Consider the following 17,419-nt stretch of genomic DNA (forward strand, 5'->3'; position numbering starts at 1 on the left):
TGGGAACCATTCTTAACGTCTTTAATTATTACGTGGCATTAGGCTGAGATAAGAAGCTAACATCTAACCTACTTAGTCGATGCCCTTCGTTTTTTATCCATTTAGCTCAACTAAAAGTTGCTTCAATAGGGGTTAGAAATGGTAGGCAATTTTCACCCCCACCCCCTATCTATTTATTAGGGTTAAGTACGTACCTTGTATAAACTCCAGGCCTTCCTTTAGCTCCACAACCAAGGCCCCAAGATACAACTCCAATTACCTGAAATAATTCATGGGTTTTTTTATATATATTTACTAGCGGCTTCGCCCCTAGCCTCTAGGGGCTTTGCCCCAAGAGGTGATAAAAAAAATTAATTTTTATTGTTTTTAGTGAGAGAATGTTGCTATTCTTTCATTCAAAATAAATGCTGGAATAAAAAATATTTTTTAACAAAGGACCTAGGAAATCTTCAGCAAATAAAAAAAAAAAAAAAAAAAAAAAAAAAAAAATGGGGGGGGGGATTTTTTGGTTTTTGGGGGGGTTGGGGGTGTCCCACCCCCCAAGAAAATAGCTTAAAACCACCACAGGACCAATAGGTATATACCCTGAAGAGTAGAATCCGATCGGTTCAGTGGTTACCGAGATCTTAAGCTTCAGACGGACGGACAGACGGACGGACAGACATCAAGCTACTTTGTATTATAGATTTTAAACACAATTAGATTAAATTTCTATCAGGTAATTTATATTACTACTAGGTAGCAGTTACGCCTTGAGGGCCTTCTTGTTTTAAAAATAAATATTTTTTGAGGTGGTGTATTTTCCCAACCCAAGATAGTTATATATAGTCCTATAGAAAGTTTCACTATATTATGGTTGTAATTTTCGTGGAAATTTTTCAAATGTCTTGGGGTGGATTTAGGCTATTTGACTGACCTCCCCTGAACTCACCTAAAGGCAAGGGGCGAAGCAACTAATCCTATTATATTTGTATTATATTTTTTGTTATAACCAAAAAATTTCTGACTAGATTTTGCTATTCAGGGTAACTTTTTCTTATACTTACAATGTTTTAGGCAATTTCACTCTCCAACCCAAAATAAATATTTTTACCTTCCTCCCTTCCCCCTAAAATAAAATTTTGAAAATCCTTGGACCAAGCAATCTCAACAATAAATCTATCCACCAATCAATCAATCACTGAATCCTACCTCAGATCTTTTGTCCTCTCTGAAAGCAACCAGTGGACCACCAGAGTCGCCACTGCAAGCGTCTCTTTCCCCTTCTTCAAATCTATGAGTAAATTAGAAAATTCAATTATAAATGTAAAAGAAGTCAGAAATAACAAATTAACTTTAATTGAAAATATAAGACAATCAAGTCTTTAAAATTAAAAAAATTATTCTCAAGGTTTTTTTTCTAAATCGTAGAACATTGTAAAAAATGTAAATAAAATCAGTAAATAATAATCAGATAAGGAACATTGAGACATTTTGTAACATGCATAGTGTGTTCTATAGAGCTTACTAAACTCTTCTTTAATAAGTCTGTTAAAAGTTTATGGATGAACGATTTTTGTTAAATTGTGTTCTTCAGTCCTATTTAAAACAAATTAACACACCAAATATTGGGGTGCTGCCATTTTATACAACTAGTAAAGGTATAGTTACTGTGTTATTGACAAAATTGAGTGTGTTTTTTCGACTTGATTATTACGTGCATAATATTGTTGTTAGGGTTGGGCCGGATACTTTTTTTTGTCCGGATTTATAAATCATCCGGATATCCGGTTCCGGCCGGATATCTGGTCAACGTTCGATAACCGGCAAATTACCGGATATCCGATCGGATAACCGGATATCCAGCAAATTACCGGATATTTGGTCGGAAAACCGGATATCCGGCGTTAAAAATCAGCCGGATATCATGTAACCGGATAGGTTTAATATCCGGTATCCGGCCGGATACTTAAATGACCGGATATCCGGCCAGATAACCTTCCAGACCGGATATCCGGCCCAACCCTAATTTTTGTACCCACTTACAAAATTACCCCTTTACAAAGTTGTCAAACAGATTGGTATTTTTACTCACAAGAAATTCAAAATTGAAGATTTGTCCATAATTAGACTTTTTAAACTTCTCTTTTATGAACGTTGTTATCCTTGTTTGATTGAGACTTACCCAGCACATAGGAAAGTATCTTCTGGAATATATTGCCTAAAACAGAAATAGTTAGAAATATTTCTCAACCCAATTTATAGGGAAAAAAAACATTCTTTAAAGGTAAAACATTTAAACTTAACTTTGAGAACAAAAAAAATTAAATATTTACAGTGTGGCCACAACCAAAAAAATACTGATACTGAAGAAAAAAAAGGAAATACTGAATCCTGAAATAAGAAAAAATACTGAAATACTGAACAAAAAAATACAAATACTGAATAAGTATTTTTTTAAATGATTCCTAATTTCAAAATTTCATATATCATAGCTTTATAATTAGGAGGATATTTTAAAGATCTTTTAATTTTGCCTCTTAGATTTTCTACAAGGATGACAACATCCATAAGTAGCGAAGCACAAAATCTATAATAAAATAGACAAACAGACAAAGTAATTTATAAAGCTAATTAACTGTTTTCATAACAAAGAAAAGAAAGAGATAAATATGCAAATAAATATGCAAAAACTCAAAATCATGAAACTTAAACTGAAAAAAGTAAAAGCGGTTAAAGAGCTGTTTATAAGCAGTCTGGCCGCTATTGATGATGAATACTTAATTATGCTTCATATTGTTGGGAATGTTGACAAGAAGTTTCAGCCTTCTATCTTTTTACAGGAGCCAAGAAAATCAGTTTTAAAAAGTAAAAGCGGCTCTAAGCTGCTTAAAAGCAGTCCCACCGCTATTGATGTTTCATACTTAATTTTACTCCATATTAATAGGAATGTTGACAAGAAGTTTCAGCCTTTTATCTTTTCCAGGAGCCAAGCAAATCAGTTTTGAAAAATAAAAGCGGCTAAAAAGCTGCTTAAAAGCAGTCTGACCGCTATTGATGTTTAATACTTAATTACTTAATAATGCTTCATTTCAATAAGATTCTTGACAAGAAGTTTCAGCCTTTTCTCTTTTACAGGTGCCGACTAAATCAGTTTTGAAAAATAAAAGCGGCCAAAAAGCTGCTTAATAGCAGTCCAACCGCTATTGATGTTTTATACATAATTATGCTCCATATTGATGGAAATGTTGACAAGAAGTTTCAGCCTTCTCTCATTTACAGGAGCTAAGAAAATCAGTTTTGAAAATTAAAAGCGGCTAAAAAGCAGTCTGACCGCTAATGATGTTTTATACTTAATTATGCTCCTTATTGATGGGAATGTTGACAAAAAATTTCAGTCTTCTATCTTTTGTAGGAACTGAGAAAATCACATTTCCCCCAAAACGTTTCAGACATACATACAGACATACATACAGACATTCATACAGACATTCATACAGACATACAGACGATAATTTAAAGGAAAGTAAAGTGAGGCGCGAAGCGCCGAAAAAAAACTGACACCAACTACTTGAAAAAACATCTTATTTATACCAAATTTTTCGGAATTTAAGAAATAATGAAAATACTGATTCACTGAATCATGAAAATTTCCAAAAACTGAAAAATACTGAATAAAATTTTCAAATACTGAATATTCAGTATTTACTGAAAATACTGAACCCCCAATTTCCAAATACTGAAGAATACTGAATATTTTCAGTATACTGAAAAATATGGCCACGCTGTATTTAGATAAGGTGTCTAAAACCCAGGAATATTAAAAAGAAAGCTTTAAAGTGTTCTCATAAAAGACTGTTCAATAACTGATAAAATATTTGTGTATTGAGTAATTTTAAATTATACCTGGAACCAGATTTAGAGTACCAGTTCATACATTCAGTGTTGGATACAACAGGCAAAGATATCTGAAAATATAAGTTTATAAAAATTCTGATTCAAAAGGGGTAGTTTCACGAAATACATTTGAACTTAATTTAGTGAACCGCATATTTTTTCCTAGTTAATGGGTTAAACTACATTTATATGGCATATATTTGAAAAAAAATTCAATTTTCTACCACGTAGTTTTTAAAATATCAAGACTTGAAAATTGTCTTTTTGTGATATATGATTATGCAATTTAAAAAGACGATTTTCAAGTCTTTATATTTTAAAAACTACTTGGTAAAAAATTGAATTTATTTCAAATATATGCTATATAAATGTAGTTTAACCCATTAACTAGGAAAAAATATGCGGTTCACTAAATTTAATTCAAATGCATTTCGTGAAACTACCCCTTTAAACTGAAGTTAAACTGTCAAAAATAGATTTTAACACTCTTTTTTAAAACCGTTATCATAAAACCGTAATCATAATACCGTAAGCATGCAGGAGGAGATTGTATTAACATGTCAACACCAACTTTAATACTGATAGTTGCACAAAATGCATTTAAACTTAATTTAGTGAACTGCATATTTTTTCCTGGTAAATGGGTTAAATTACATTTATATGGCATATATTTGAAAGAAATTCAATTTTCTACCACGTATTTTTTAAAATATCAACACTTGAAGATCGTCTTTTAAAATTGCATATATAACAAAATGACGATTTTCAAGTTCATATTTTAAAAACTACGTGGTAAAAAATTGAAATTCTTTCAAATATATGCCATATAAATGTAGTTTAACCCATTAACTAGGAAAAAATATGCGGTTCACAAAATCAAGTTCAAATGCATTTCGTGCAACTACCCCTTTACTTAAAATTGATATTTGGTTTCCCCTGAAGACTTACAATCCCCTGACAATACCCTGTGCACTTCACTAACGGTATTTATGGATAAAATTGACATGTAAGATGTATATAAAATGTGATAGAAATATAATTTTACGCATAAGTTACAAACGTATTAAATTTTGTATATATGTTGCATATATCCAAAAATATAATTTTCAAGTCTTGATATTTTTAAATCTACTTGGTAGAAAATTGAAATTCTTTCAAATGTATTTCCTATAGATGTAGTTTAATCTATTGAATTGAAAAAATATGCAGTTCACTAAATTCATGTTTAAATGCAATTCGTGCAACTGCCCCTTTATTTGCGAATAAATTTGAAAATTTCTTGTGTCAAACGCTCTCTGTAAGTCTAAAGAACAAAAATATTAACTATGAGAAATCTTTGTTAATATTTCTTTTCATAAATTTTCGATAGCTTGTTACCTCATGAAGCTGATTTGACAGAGGACCATTATCCCATTCTCTACCCCAGCCTGTCAGTACCGCAACCTGGATCAATGTGATCCTTTAATTTATCTACTTCTGACAAAAATTTAATTTTAGAAACATCAAAGATTGTGTATTACCTTAAAGTGAATGTTGAGCACTAAAAAACCCCGTTAAGGATCAATCTATTTTTTAAAAGGAGGTGGGTAGTCAGGTTTCGATAGGTACTTTGAAGAAGAGCACCAAAATAAAGATTATTTTGAATGGTTTAATTAAAGGATCATTCCTGTCCCACATAAGAGTTGATTGGAGGAGGTAGACACGCTGGTAGCACCAGAGAATTATATTCCATAGGGCTAGCTAGTTTCAACAGAGCTATATCCTAGAATATAATATAGGTATATATACAGGTAGCACCAGAGAATTATATTCCATAGGGCTAGCTAGTTTCAACAGAGCTATATCCTAGAATATAATATAGGTATATATACAGGTAGCACCAGAGAATTATATTCCATAGGGCTAGCTAGTTTCAACAGAGATATATTCTAGAATATAATAATATAGGTATATATACAGGTAGCACCAGAGAATTATATTCCATAGGGCAAGCTAGTTTCAACAGAGCTATATCCTAGAATATAATATAATGATATATTATATAGGTATATATACAGGTAGTACTAGAGAATTATATTCCATAGGGCTAGCTAGTTTCAACAGAGATATATCCTAGAATATAATAATATAGGTATATATACAGGTAGCACCAGAGAATTATATTCCATAGGGCTAGCTAGTTTCAACAGAGATATATCCTAGAATAGAATATAATGATATATTATATAGGTATATATACAGGTAGTACTAGAGAATTATATTCCATAGGGCTAGCTAGTTTCAACAGAGATATATCCTAGAATATAATATAGGTATATATACAGGTAGCACTAGATAATTATATTCCATAGGGCTAGCTAGTTTCAACAGAGCTATATCCTAGAATATAATATAGGTATATATACAGGTAGCACCGGAGAATTATATTCCATAGGGCTAGCTAGTTTCAACAGAGATATATTCTAGAATATAATAATATAGGTATATATACAGGTAGCACCAGAGAATTATATTCCATAGGGCAAGCTAGTTTCAACAGAGCTATATCCTAGAATATAATATAATGATATATTATATAGGTATATATACAGGTAGTACTAGAGAATTATATTCCATAGGGCTAGCTAATTTCAACAGAGCTATATCCTAGAATATAATAATATAGGTATGTATACAGGTAGTACTAGAGAATTATATTCCATAGGGCTAGCTAATTTCAACAGAGCTATATCCTAGAATATAATAATATAGGTATATATACAGGTAGTACTAGAGAATTATATTCCATAGGGCTAGCTAGTTTCAACAGAGATATATCCTAGAATATAATAATATAGGTATATATACAGGTAGCACCAGAGAATTATATTCCATAGGGCTAGCTAGTTTCAACAGAGATATATTCTAGAATATAATAATATAGGTATATATACAGGTAGTACTAGAGAATTATATTCCATAGGGCTAGCTAATTTCAACAGAGCTATATCCTAGAATATAATAATATAGGTATGTATACAGGTAGTACTAGAGAATTATATTCCATAGGGCTAGCTAATTTCAACAGAGATATATCCTAGAATATAATAATATAGGTATATATACAGGTAGTACTAGAGAATTATATTCCATAGGGCTAGCTAGTTTCAACAGAGATATATCCTAGAATATAATAATATAGGTATATATACAGGTAGCACCAGAGAATTATATTCCATAGGGCTAGCTAGTTTCAACAGAGATATATTCTAGAATATAATAATATAGGTATATATACAGGTAGTACTAGAGAATTATATTCCATAGGGCTAGCTAATTTCAACAGAGCTATATCCTAGAATATAATATAGGTATATATACAGGTAGCACCAGAGAATTATATTCCATAGGGCTAGCTAGTTTCAACAGAGATATATCCTAGAATATAATAATATAGGTATATATACAGGTAGCACCAGAGAATTATATTCCATAGGGCTAGCTAGTTTCAACAGAGATATATCCTAGAATATAATATAGGTATATATACAGGTAGCACTAGAGAATTATATTCCATAGGGCTAGCTAGTTTCAACAGATATATCCTAGAATATAATAATAAAGGTATATATACAGGTAGCACCAGAGAATTATATTTCATAGGGCTAGCTAGTTTCAACAGAGATATATCCTAGAATATAATAATATAGGTATATATACAGGTAGCACCAGAGAATTATATTCCATAGGGCTAGCTAGTTTCAACAGAGCTATATCCTAGAATATAATAATATAGGTAAATATACAGGTAGCACCAGAGAATTATATTCCATAGGGCTAGCTAGTTTCAACAGAGATATATCCTAGAATATAATAATATAGGTATATATACAGGTAGTACTAGAGAATTATATTCCATAGGGCTAGCTAGTTTCAACAGAGCTATATCCTAGAATATAATATAGGTATATATACAGGTAGCACCAGAGAATTATATTCCATAGGGCTAGCTAGTTTCAACAGAGCTATATCCTAGGATATAATAATATAGGTATATATACAGGTAGCACCAGAGAATTATATTCCATAGGGCTAGCTAGTTTCAACTGAGATATATCCTAGAATATAATAATATAGGTATATATACAGGTAGCACCAGAGAATTATATTCCATAGGGCTAGCTAGTTTCAACAGAGATATATCCTAGAATATAATAATATAGGTATATATACAGGTAGCACCAGAGAATTATATTCCATAGGGCTAGCTAGTTTCAACTGAGATATATCCTAGAATATAATAATATAGGTATATATACAGGTAGCACCAGAGAATTATATTCCATAGGGCTAGCTAGTTTCAACAGAGCTATATCCTAGAATATAATAATAAAGGTATATATACAGGTAGCACCAGAGATTTATATTCCATAGGGCTAGCTAGTTTCAACAGAGATATATCCTAGAATATAATAATATAGGTATATATACAGGTAGCACTAGAGAATTATATTCCATAGGGCTAGCTAGTTTCAACAGATATATCCTAGAATATAATAATAAAGGTATATATACAGGTAGCACCAGAGAATTATATTTCATAGGGCTAGCTAGTTTCAACAGAGATATATCCTAGAATATAATAATATAGGTATATATACAGGTAGCACCAGAGAATTATATTCCATAGGGCTAGCTAGTTTCAACAGAGCTATATCCTAGAATATAATAATATAGGTAAATATACAGGTAGCACCAGAGAATTATATTCCATAGGGCTAGCTAGTTTCAACAGAGATATATCCTAGAATATAATAATATAGGTATATATACAGGTAGTACTAGAGAATTATATTCCATAGGGCTAGCTAGTTTCAACAGAGCTATATCCTAGAATATAATATAGGTATATATACAGGTAGCACCAGAGAATTATATTCCATAGGGCTAGCTAGTTTCAACTGAGATATATCCTAGAATATAATAATATAGGTATATATACAGGTAGCACCAGAGAATTATATTCCATAGGGCTAGCTAGTTTCAACAGAGCTATATCCTAGAATATAATAATATAGGTAAATATACAGGTAGCACCAGAGAATTATATTCCATAGGGCTAGCTAGTTTCAACAGAGATATATCCTAGAATATAATAATATAGGTATATATACAGGTAGCACCAGAGAATTATATTCCATAGGGCTAGCTAGTTTCAACAGAGCTATATCCTAGAATATAATAATATAGGTATATATACAGGTAGCACCAGAGAATTATATTCCATAGGGCTAGCTAGTTTCAACAGAGATATATCCTAGAATATAATAATATAGGTATATATACAGGTAGCACTAGAGAATTATATTCCATAGGGCTAGCTAGTTTCAACAGAGCTATATTCTAGAATATAATTATATAGGTATATATACAGGTAGTACTAGAGAATTATATTCCATAGGGCTAGCTAGTTTCAACAGAGCTATATCCTAGAATATAATATAGGTATATATACAGGTAGCACTAGAGAATTATATTCCATAGGGCTAGCTAGTTTCAACAGAGCTATATCCTAGAATATAATATAGGTATATATACAGGTAGCACTAGAGAATTATATTCCACAGGGATGGCTAGTTTCAACAGAGCTATATCCTAGAATATAATAATATAGGTATATATACAGGTAGTACTAGAGAATTATATTCCATAGGGCTAGCTAGTTTCAACAGAGCTATATCCTAGAATATAATAATATAGGTATATATACAGGTAGCACCAGAGAATTATATTCCATAGGGCTAGCTAGTTTCAACAGAGATATATCCTAGAATATAATATGGGTATATATACAGGTAGCACTAGAGAATTATATTCCATAGGGCTAGCTAGTTTCAACAGAGATATATCCTAGAAAAAAATTATTCTTAAAACTAATTCCTACTTAAAATTGTGGGGAGGGGCCAAGGGGGGTGGGGTCGACTTTTCTTACCTTAATTTAAGAGATCTCTAGAGCAATCCCCCCTTGCATTTATTTATCTGTTCATACAGAGTTGCATCAAATCTAGGATGTGTGATGTATCTTTCTATCTTTCTTATTTGTATCTCTATTTACCTGTTCATACAGAGTAGCATCAAATCTTGGATGTGTGATGTATCTTTCTGTCTTTCTTATCTGTATCTTTATTTTTTACCTGTTCATACAGAGTAGCATCAAATCTAGGATGTGTGATGTATCTTTCTATCTTTCTTATATGTATCTCTAGTATTTACCTGTTCATACAGAGTAGCATCAAATCTAGGATGTGTGATGTATCTTTCTATCTTTCTTATCTGTATCTCTGTTATTTACCTGTTCATACAGAGTTGCATCAAATCTAGGATGTGTGATGTATCTTTCTATCTTTCTTATCTGTATCTCTAGTATTTACCTGTTCATACAGAGTAGCATCAAATCTAGGATGTGTGATGTATCTTTCTTATATGTATCTCTAGTATTTACCTGTTCATACAGAGTAGCATCAAATCTTGGATGTGTGATGTATCTTTCTATCTATCTTATCTGTATCTCTGTTATTTACCTGTTCATACAGAGTTGCATCAAATCTAGGATGTGTGATGTATCTTTCTATCTTTCTTATCTGTATCTCTAGTATTTACCTGTTCATACAGAGTAGCATCAAATCTAGGATGTGTGATGTATCTTTCTATATTTCTTATCTGTATCTCTGTTATTTACCTGTTCATACAGAGTTGCATCAAATCTAGGATGTGTGATGTATCTTTCTATCTTTTTTATATATGTATCTCTAGTATATACCTGTTCATGTAGAGTAGCATCAAATCTAGGAAATGTCATGTATCTTTCTATCTTTCTTATCTGTATCTCTGTTATTTACCTGTTCATACAGAGTAGCATCAAATCTTGGATGTGTGATGTATCTTTCTATCTTTCTTATATGTATCTCTAGTATTTACCTGTTCATACAGAGTAGCATCAAATCTAGGATGTGTGATGTATCTTTCTATCTTTCTTATCTGTATCTCTTTTATTTACCTGTTCATATATAGTTGCATCAAATCTAGGATGTGTGATGTATCTTTCTTATCTGTATCTTTAGTATTTACCTGTTCATACAGAGTTGCATCAAATCTAGGATGTGTGATGTATCTTTCTATCTTTCTTATCTGGGCTGTATCTCTGTTGTTCACAGCTGATTAAAAATCATTCATTAGTAATTGAAAATCCGAAAAAAATGAGTTTTAAACTACCTGGTAGAAAATTGAAATATTTTCAAATATATGTCCTATAGATGTAGAAAAAAAATATACATACAGTTCACTAAATTCAAGATTAAATGCACTTCTTGGAAATACCCCTTTAAAAGAAGATTTCTTTTTGAAACTAAAATGGAAAAATAGGTGTGAGAGGGTTGGACTCCCCCCTTCCACCCAAAGTGCCCATATTACTAGGTGAATGTTTGCCTAGGAAACCAGCCATGACGTAGGTAGATGCAATGTTCATATTCTGCATACAGTGGGCAGCTGAAAAATTTACAACATCCATAAGTAGCAAAGCACAAAAACCATGGATGGACAAACGTACAAAGAGAGTTAAAGAGCAATGTTAAGTAGTTAACACAGAAAAGGATGAAAAGAAAATAGAGAAGAATCTTCAGGGGTCTGATGCTGTTTTGTACAAAAGGTGTGTGTTCTAAGACTTTTGTAGCTTCACCGAAAACTAACAGACCTTGCAAAGTTAGATGCTCTTTAGTAAGTGTATCAACAGTGTATCTTCAGTGATTATCAACAGGGAAAAACACATTTCACCAATAGCATTACGGACGGACGAAGATACATTGATAATTATATAGTAGCTTCGTTACTAACAAGGATGATAACATTTCATTATAGCTAAGCCGAAACAAATAAAATAACTTAAGTTCGTTGGAAAGATAAACCTTATAATGAAAACATACAATAATTTTAATTTTAATCTTTCTCGTGCTTGTTGTAAAATTGAATAGGTATTTCCAATACTATCAAAAAACAATATATTTCTTTCAAAAAAAGAAAGAAAAATCTTGATATTTTTGTCATGTTTTTTACTGTTCGATAAAAAACCTTCAAACTCAACAAAAAAATTGAGAAAAAATCCTTCAATGGAAACATCCAATAATTTTGATTCTAATCTTACTCATGCACCGTGTAAAAATAAATATTATTACTATACCTGTCAATACCCAGTTTCTGGATATCAGAGTAGCTCCGCACCTATAAACAAAGACAATTATGTCCATAAGTTTATTAGAGCAGCAATGTAAGTTAACAATAGTTTGGATGAAAAAGAATATTGTTAATGTTATTTCTCGTATTCATTCGAATCCGGTGGATAGGAAACGGTTCTCATCCATACGAAAAAACGGCGTTTTCAATTTTTTTTAATTTTGAAAATTTGAGTACAGATTCTAATTCAGCGGATATTAATCGGTTAAGAAGCCATACTGGAAAATGTAAGAATTGAAATGACATAAAATCTTACAAACAAAAAATCACGAAACCTTAATGTTACAGCTGTACCTGTGTTGATAAAAGAATCCAAAGAACCCAGTGGCCAAGGATAACTGCCAGGGGTACCTGCCTGCTACCTTCACCTCTTCACCACCGACAACACGACCAACTAAATATATAAACAAGGATGACGACATACAGAAGCGACGAACTTTACAAAGGGATAATTGCATGAAGTACATTTCTTCTAAATGATTTCAAGCTTAAGTTACAAGCATACCATTAAACATACACAAGGACTCTGGCAGGAAATTGACAACTTATTCATACGTACTGTACTAAATCAATCTTTACGTGGACTAATTTAACCAAATTAGGGTTTTTTTAGGTTTTTTATAATTCATACAACCCCCTTAAGTTATTCATTACAATAGAATACAATTTTAAAATTTATTTACTGTGTAAATATGCATAAATATGACGTTTTTACTGACAATTAGGTTGATTTTTACTCAAAGCATTTTTCTTGTAGACAATAAAATGATTATAACTTTCGTTCTATTTAAGATAAATTGATGAAATAAAAAGTATTTTCAATTTTATTATGCTGAGAAGTCACTTATTGGTTTTAAGAAATAATAAACCCCTTTGAGTTGGGGTGGGGGGGGGGGCGTTGAGTATCGAAATAATGAAACTAATGTAAATTTCTTTTTATGGTGGGTTTTAATGATTCATATAGCAGCCAAACTGTTTTTAGGCAATACCCCTTTGTCTGTCTGTCCCTCTGTCTGTCTGTTTTTTTGTCTGTCTGTCACTCCACTTGTCAGTCTATCTGTCTAACTGCCTCTTTTTCGGATTTCAATGAATCATCTAGCATAGCCTAATTCTAATTTGTTAATGCCTCAAAAACTGTCTGTCTGTCCGTCTGTCTGTCTATCCCTCCATCTGTCTGATCATTCACAGGTTCTCTATTGGATTTTATTTAATGAATTGTCTATTATGGTCAAACTGTAATTTGATCATTCTTCTTGCCTGTCTGTCTGTCTCGTCTATCTGCTGAGTTTCTACCATTGGTCTAACAGACTGATTCACTTAATTAACCCCTTACGGTCGGGCCCCTTACCGCACCTTAATCAGTCGGGAAGGGGGGGGGGGTCACCCCCCTGCAACCAACCCCTAGCCCTCCGGGGCTTAAAAAAATCCTATAAATGAACCTAACCTTATTTTTCTCAGACACCATTTGACCAATAGGGATGATTTCTTAAACTTAAGCTTTTATGATTATAAACTAACTCCTAGATTATAAGTCACCCCCTGCCGCCAACCCCTAGCCCTCCAGGGCTCCAAAAACCCTAAAAATGAACCTACCTTTATTTTTCTCAGAAACCATTTGACCAATAGGGATGATTTCTTAAACTTAAGCTTTTATGGTTATAAACTAACTTTTAGATTTTAAGTCGCCCCCCTGCCGCCAACCCCTAGCCCTCTGGGGCTCCAAAAAATCCTAAAAATGAACCTAACCTTAATTTTCTCAGAAACCATTTGACTAATAGGGATGATTTCTTAAACTTAAGCTTTTATGATTATAAACTAACTCCTAGATTATAAGTCACCCCCTTAAAAATAAAGGTTAGGTTCATTTTTATGGGTTTTTTTGATCCCCGGAGGACTAGGGGTTAGCAGCAGGGGGGTGACTTCTATACCAAAAGCTAGGTTATAACCATAAAGGCTTTAGTTTAAGAATTCATCTCTATTGGTCAAATGGTTTCTGAGAAAATTAAGGTTAGGTTCATTTATAGGGTTTTTTTGAGCCCCGGAGGACTAGGGGTTAGCAGCAGGGGGGTGACTATTATACCAAAAGCTAGGTTATAACCATAAAGGCTTAAGTTTAAGAATTCATCTCTATTGGTCAAATGGTTTCTGAGAAAATTAAGGTTAGGTTCATTTATAGGGTTTTTTTGAGCCCCGGAGGGCTAGGAGTAGGCGGCAGGGGGGTGACTTCTAAACTAGAAGTTAGTTTATAACCATAAAAGCTTAAGTTTAAGAAATCATTCCTATTGGTCAAATGGTTTCTGAGAAAATTAAGGTTATGTTCATTTTTAGGGGGGTTTTGAGCCCCAGGGGGCTAGGGGATGGGGGTAGGGGGTTGACTTTGAAACCATAAGATGTTCATACCCCTAAAAGCTTAAGTCCAAAAAAATTGCATGGTTCATCAAGTGGTTCCGGAGAACCCCCCCCCCCCAGCATCAAAAAAGCTTCAGTTACGTCCCCCTTTTAAACGTAAGCTTTTCTTATATGTCAACATAACATATCTAAATTTCATAGAGATCCGCAGCCGTTTTCCCTGCTGACCGCCTGCTGCGGCCGCTGAAATTTATATTTGATATTTCTAATATAAAATTTACTTAAAGATAAACATTTTCTGTAAAAAAATTGTTCTTCTAGCTTCAAAAATAAGAAAATTACAGCCGTTTAAAATTTTTAAGTAAAAAAGGTTGTTAAATAAAAAGGTGAACTAAGCAAAAATTGACTTTGACTTATAAAAGGTCGGAAATTTATTATCAAACAGGGGACTTGCACAAAAAAGATTTAGCCCTCTAGGTCTAATAGGAACTGAGATAATAGGGGGGGAGCGTTGAACGCCCACCCCATCACCAACCGATTAAGGTGCGGCAAGGGGCCCGACTGTTAAGGGTTAATAATACATATTTAATAATTCATATTAAAATCGATAATACTGTAAAAATGGTTGAATGCTTGTTTCAATAGAAAATTAGATTTAACTAATAATAATGTTGAATCTTGTACCAGGAGATAAACAAATAACCTTGTGTTGCAATAAAAAATAAAAAAAATTATCCAATTTACTTATGAAAAAAAGTGTAATACTGTATCTATAATCTTTTTGTACATAAATGATAATAATATCAGGTTATATTCCATTAATTTATAACCACCTAAATTTTTTGACACTTACAACTTTTAACAGCTCCCTTTAACCAAAATCAAGGATAGTTTATTTAAGTATGTCACCAAAACTTCATTACATAAGTAATACATTTTTACAAACTTTAAAAAGAGGATTGGGAAATATCTCCCTCCCCAACATTAACTTTAATCACTATTGTAAACAATATTAAAAGTTATAAATATATATCAATCAAGATCTTTAGAGGTATTAACTGTGGTTTAATTACATATGTATGAGAGCTCCTTCTTGTGTCAATCACTTTTATTTACTGATTAAAATTTGTACAGTACAGTTGTACAGAATATTGCAAGATTTTTTTTAGTTAAGTCTGGAAATTAATGATTAATTTATCTAAAAATAGATAGCATAGAATTATCTTAATCAGTGGCTTAATTTTATACACCCGCCTTAAACACCTCCCCCCCCCCCCACTCTTTATTTTAAGGGGTGTAAATTTATTTCCTGTACACCCCCTTGGAATTTATAGAGGGGTGTATCTGAGGGTGTAGGCTCTTGTCAAGAGGGTGGACATGGGTGGACACCTAGGGAGGTGTATCCATCTCCCTTAATTTTACAAGGGTGGTGTAAACAACCCCTACACCAACCTTTTGCACGCCTTTGATCTTAACTATACTTTTAGTGTACATAAAGTTGTAAATTCAGTAACTATTCTACAAAAATTACCTTCCTAAATTGATATATGATTTTCAGGGTAATCTCCGGTGGACTAAACATTGAAATTTTATGGAAAAAAAGATATCTTTGGAACATGCATGACTTGAAATTATCCCCCCTTTGTACTCAATACGCATTTTTTATTCTAAGTGCGTCAATTTTGCGTTTAAAGATACCCTTAGTTTAAGCATTAATTTCTCCAAAAAATGATGAAAAAAGATAAATTTTTTTTTGATAAAATGATAAAAGTATATGTAAAATGAAATAACCAGCAAAAAAAATTACAAAATTACGTTAAATAGAACGAAAATTAGAGCGTTTTGTATGCCTTATAAAATGCGTATTTCTCATGAAAATTGTAACGATTTAGTGTCTTGAGTAAAATATTTACAAACTTCCCGTTTTATAAGAAGCTAGAGCCTTTGTGCATATACAATATTGTATTACAATAAATAACAATATTAAACATATAATTAAATTAGTCGTCATGCTGTTTTTGTGAGAGAAAAAAACATCTGTATAAATTGCTTATGTCTAAAGAATACGATTTTCAAGTTTTGATATTTTATAAACTACATGGTAGAAAATTGAAATTCTTTTAAATATATGCCCTTTAAATGTAGTTTAAACCTTTGAACAGGAAAAACTTTATAGTTCACTAAATTCAAGTTTAAATGCATTTCGTGCAACTACCCCTTTAATCATTCTATTATTAAGTAAGTAGTAAGTTTTTTTGTCTGTAGCTTAAGATTTCGATAACTTCTGAACCAATTGAGTTCACCATATTACGGAAGCTTCTTATAGTTTCCTGATTGGTTTTAGAATATTTTGATTTTTATATCTAAGTTGGTTTAAGGCTATTTTTCTGCTTTTCCTAATCCTTCGATTACAGAAATCCTAGATGCTATAAGAAGCGCAGCCACTAGTTTAATAATATAACAACGTAATTGACAAACGGTCAATGGGTGCTTACATACAAAGTTACTGTTGAGCACTGATAACCATTCACCCCTTAATTCAGAAATAAATGGAAAATAAGTGGGAGGGTATTTTTTCCCTATACTTAACCCATGCAGGAGGCTCTAACCCTAACCTAACCTGAAGTAATAAACTATTCTCCCAGGGAAAAAGAAATGTGATTCTGACAAACAATTCTAAAGGAAAATTTCTCACAACCCCCTTCCCATTCTTACCCACCCCTCTTCAACTACATGAAAAAAAACAAAATATACTTCCACCTTACTTTAAGAGGTTTCGTGATTTTTTTTGTAGAATTGATTGGTAGAATATCTACCCCTGGTTTAAATAAAAGCCGAGTAAATCACAATTACAAAATTCATATTGATTTTATAATAGAGAGATAACATTCTTATTGTTTTCTGACATTTCAAACATTTAAAATAAATA

The 17,419-nt window shown here is 32.2% G+C and overlaps 1 protein-coding gene and 1 long non-coding RNA gene across 4 annotated transcripts in view; one reads left to right on the forward strand and one right to left on the reverse strand.

The window, feature by feature from the left end:
• The window catches only part of LOC145332292 (uncharacterized), a 90,228-nt gene that overhangs the window by 17,917 nt on the left and 54,892 nt on the right, over positions 1-17,419 (forward strand). The window lies entirely within an intron of this gene.
• Positions 1-17,419, reverse strand: part of LOC145332290 (trypsin-1-like) — a 41,052-nt gene that overhangs the window by 1,084 nt on the left and 22,549 nt on the right. For 2 of the 3 annotated variants that reach the window (XM_080177249.1, XM_080177251.1), the window contains 10 exons: positions 12,436-12,535; positions 12,089-12,129; positions 11,341-11,400; positions 10,984-11,069; positions 5,542-5,638; positions 5,254-5,318; positions 3,886-3,947; positions 2,165-2,200; positions 1,192-1,273; positions 195-259 (listed from right to left, as the gene is read on the reverse strand). In XM_080177249.1, coding sequence (XP_080033375.1) covers positions 195-259; positions 1,192-1,273; positions 2,165-2,200; positions 3,886-3,947; positions 5,254-5,318; positions 5,542-5,638; positions 10,984-11,069; positions 11,341-11,400; positions 12,089-12,129; positions 12,436-12,535 — 694 coding nt within the window. Of the gene's footprint in view, positions 1-194; positions 260-1,191; positions 1,274-2,164; positions 2,201-3,885; positions 3,948-5,253; positions 5,319-5,541; positions 5,639-9,372; positions 9,428-10,983; positions 11,070-11,340; positions 11,401-12,088; positions 12,130-12,435; positions 12,536-17,419 lie in introns of all 3 variants that reach the window. The other variant, XM_080177250.1, reaches the window with a different exon arrangement.

The sequence above is a fragment of the Acartia tonsa genome, chromosome 11 (assembly GCF_053477335.1).
Source record: "Acartia tonsa isolate MP-2025a chromosome 11, ASM5347733v1, whole genome shotgun sequence".
In the NCBI taxonomy this organism is placed as follows: domain Eukaryota; kingdom Metazoa; phylum Arthropoda; class Copepoda; order Calanoida; family Acartiidae; genus Acartia; species Acartia tonsa.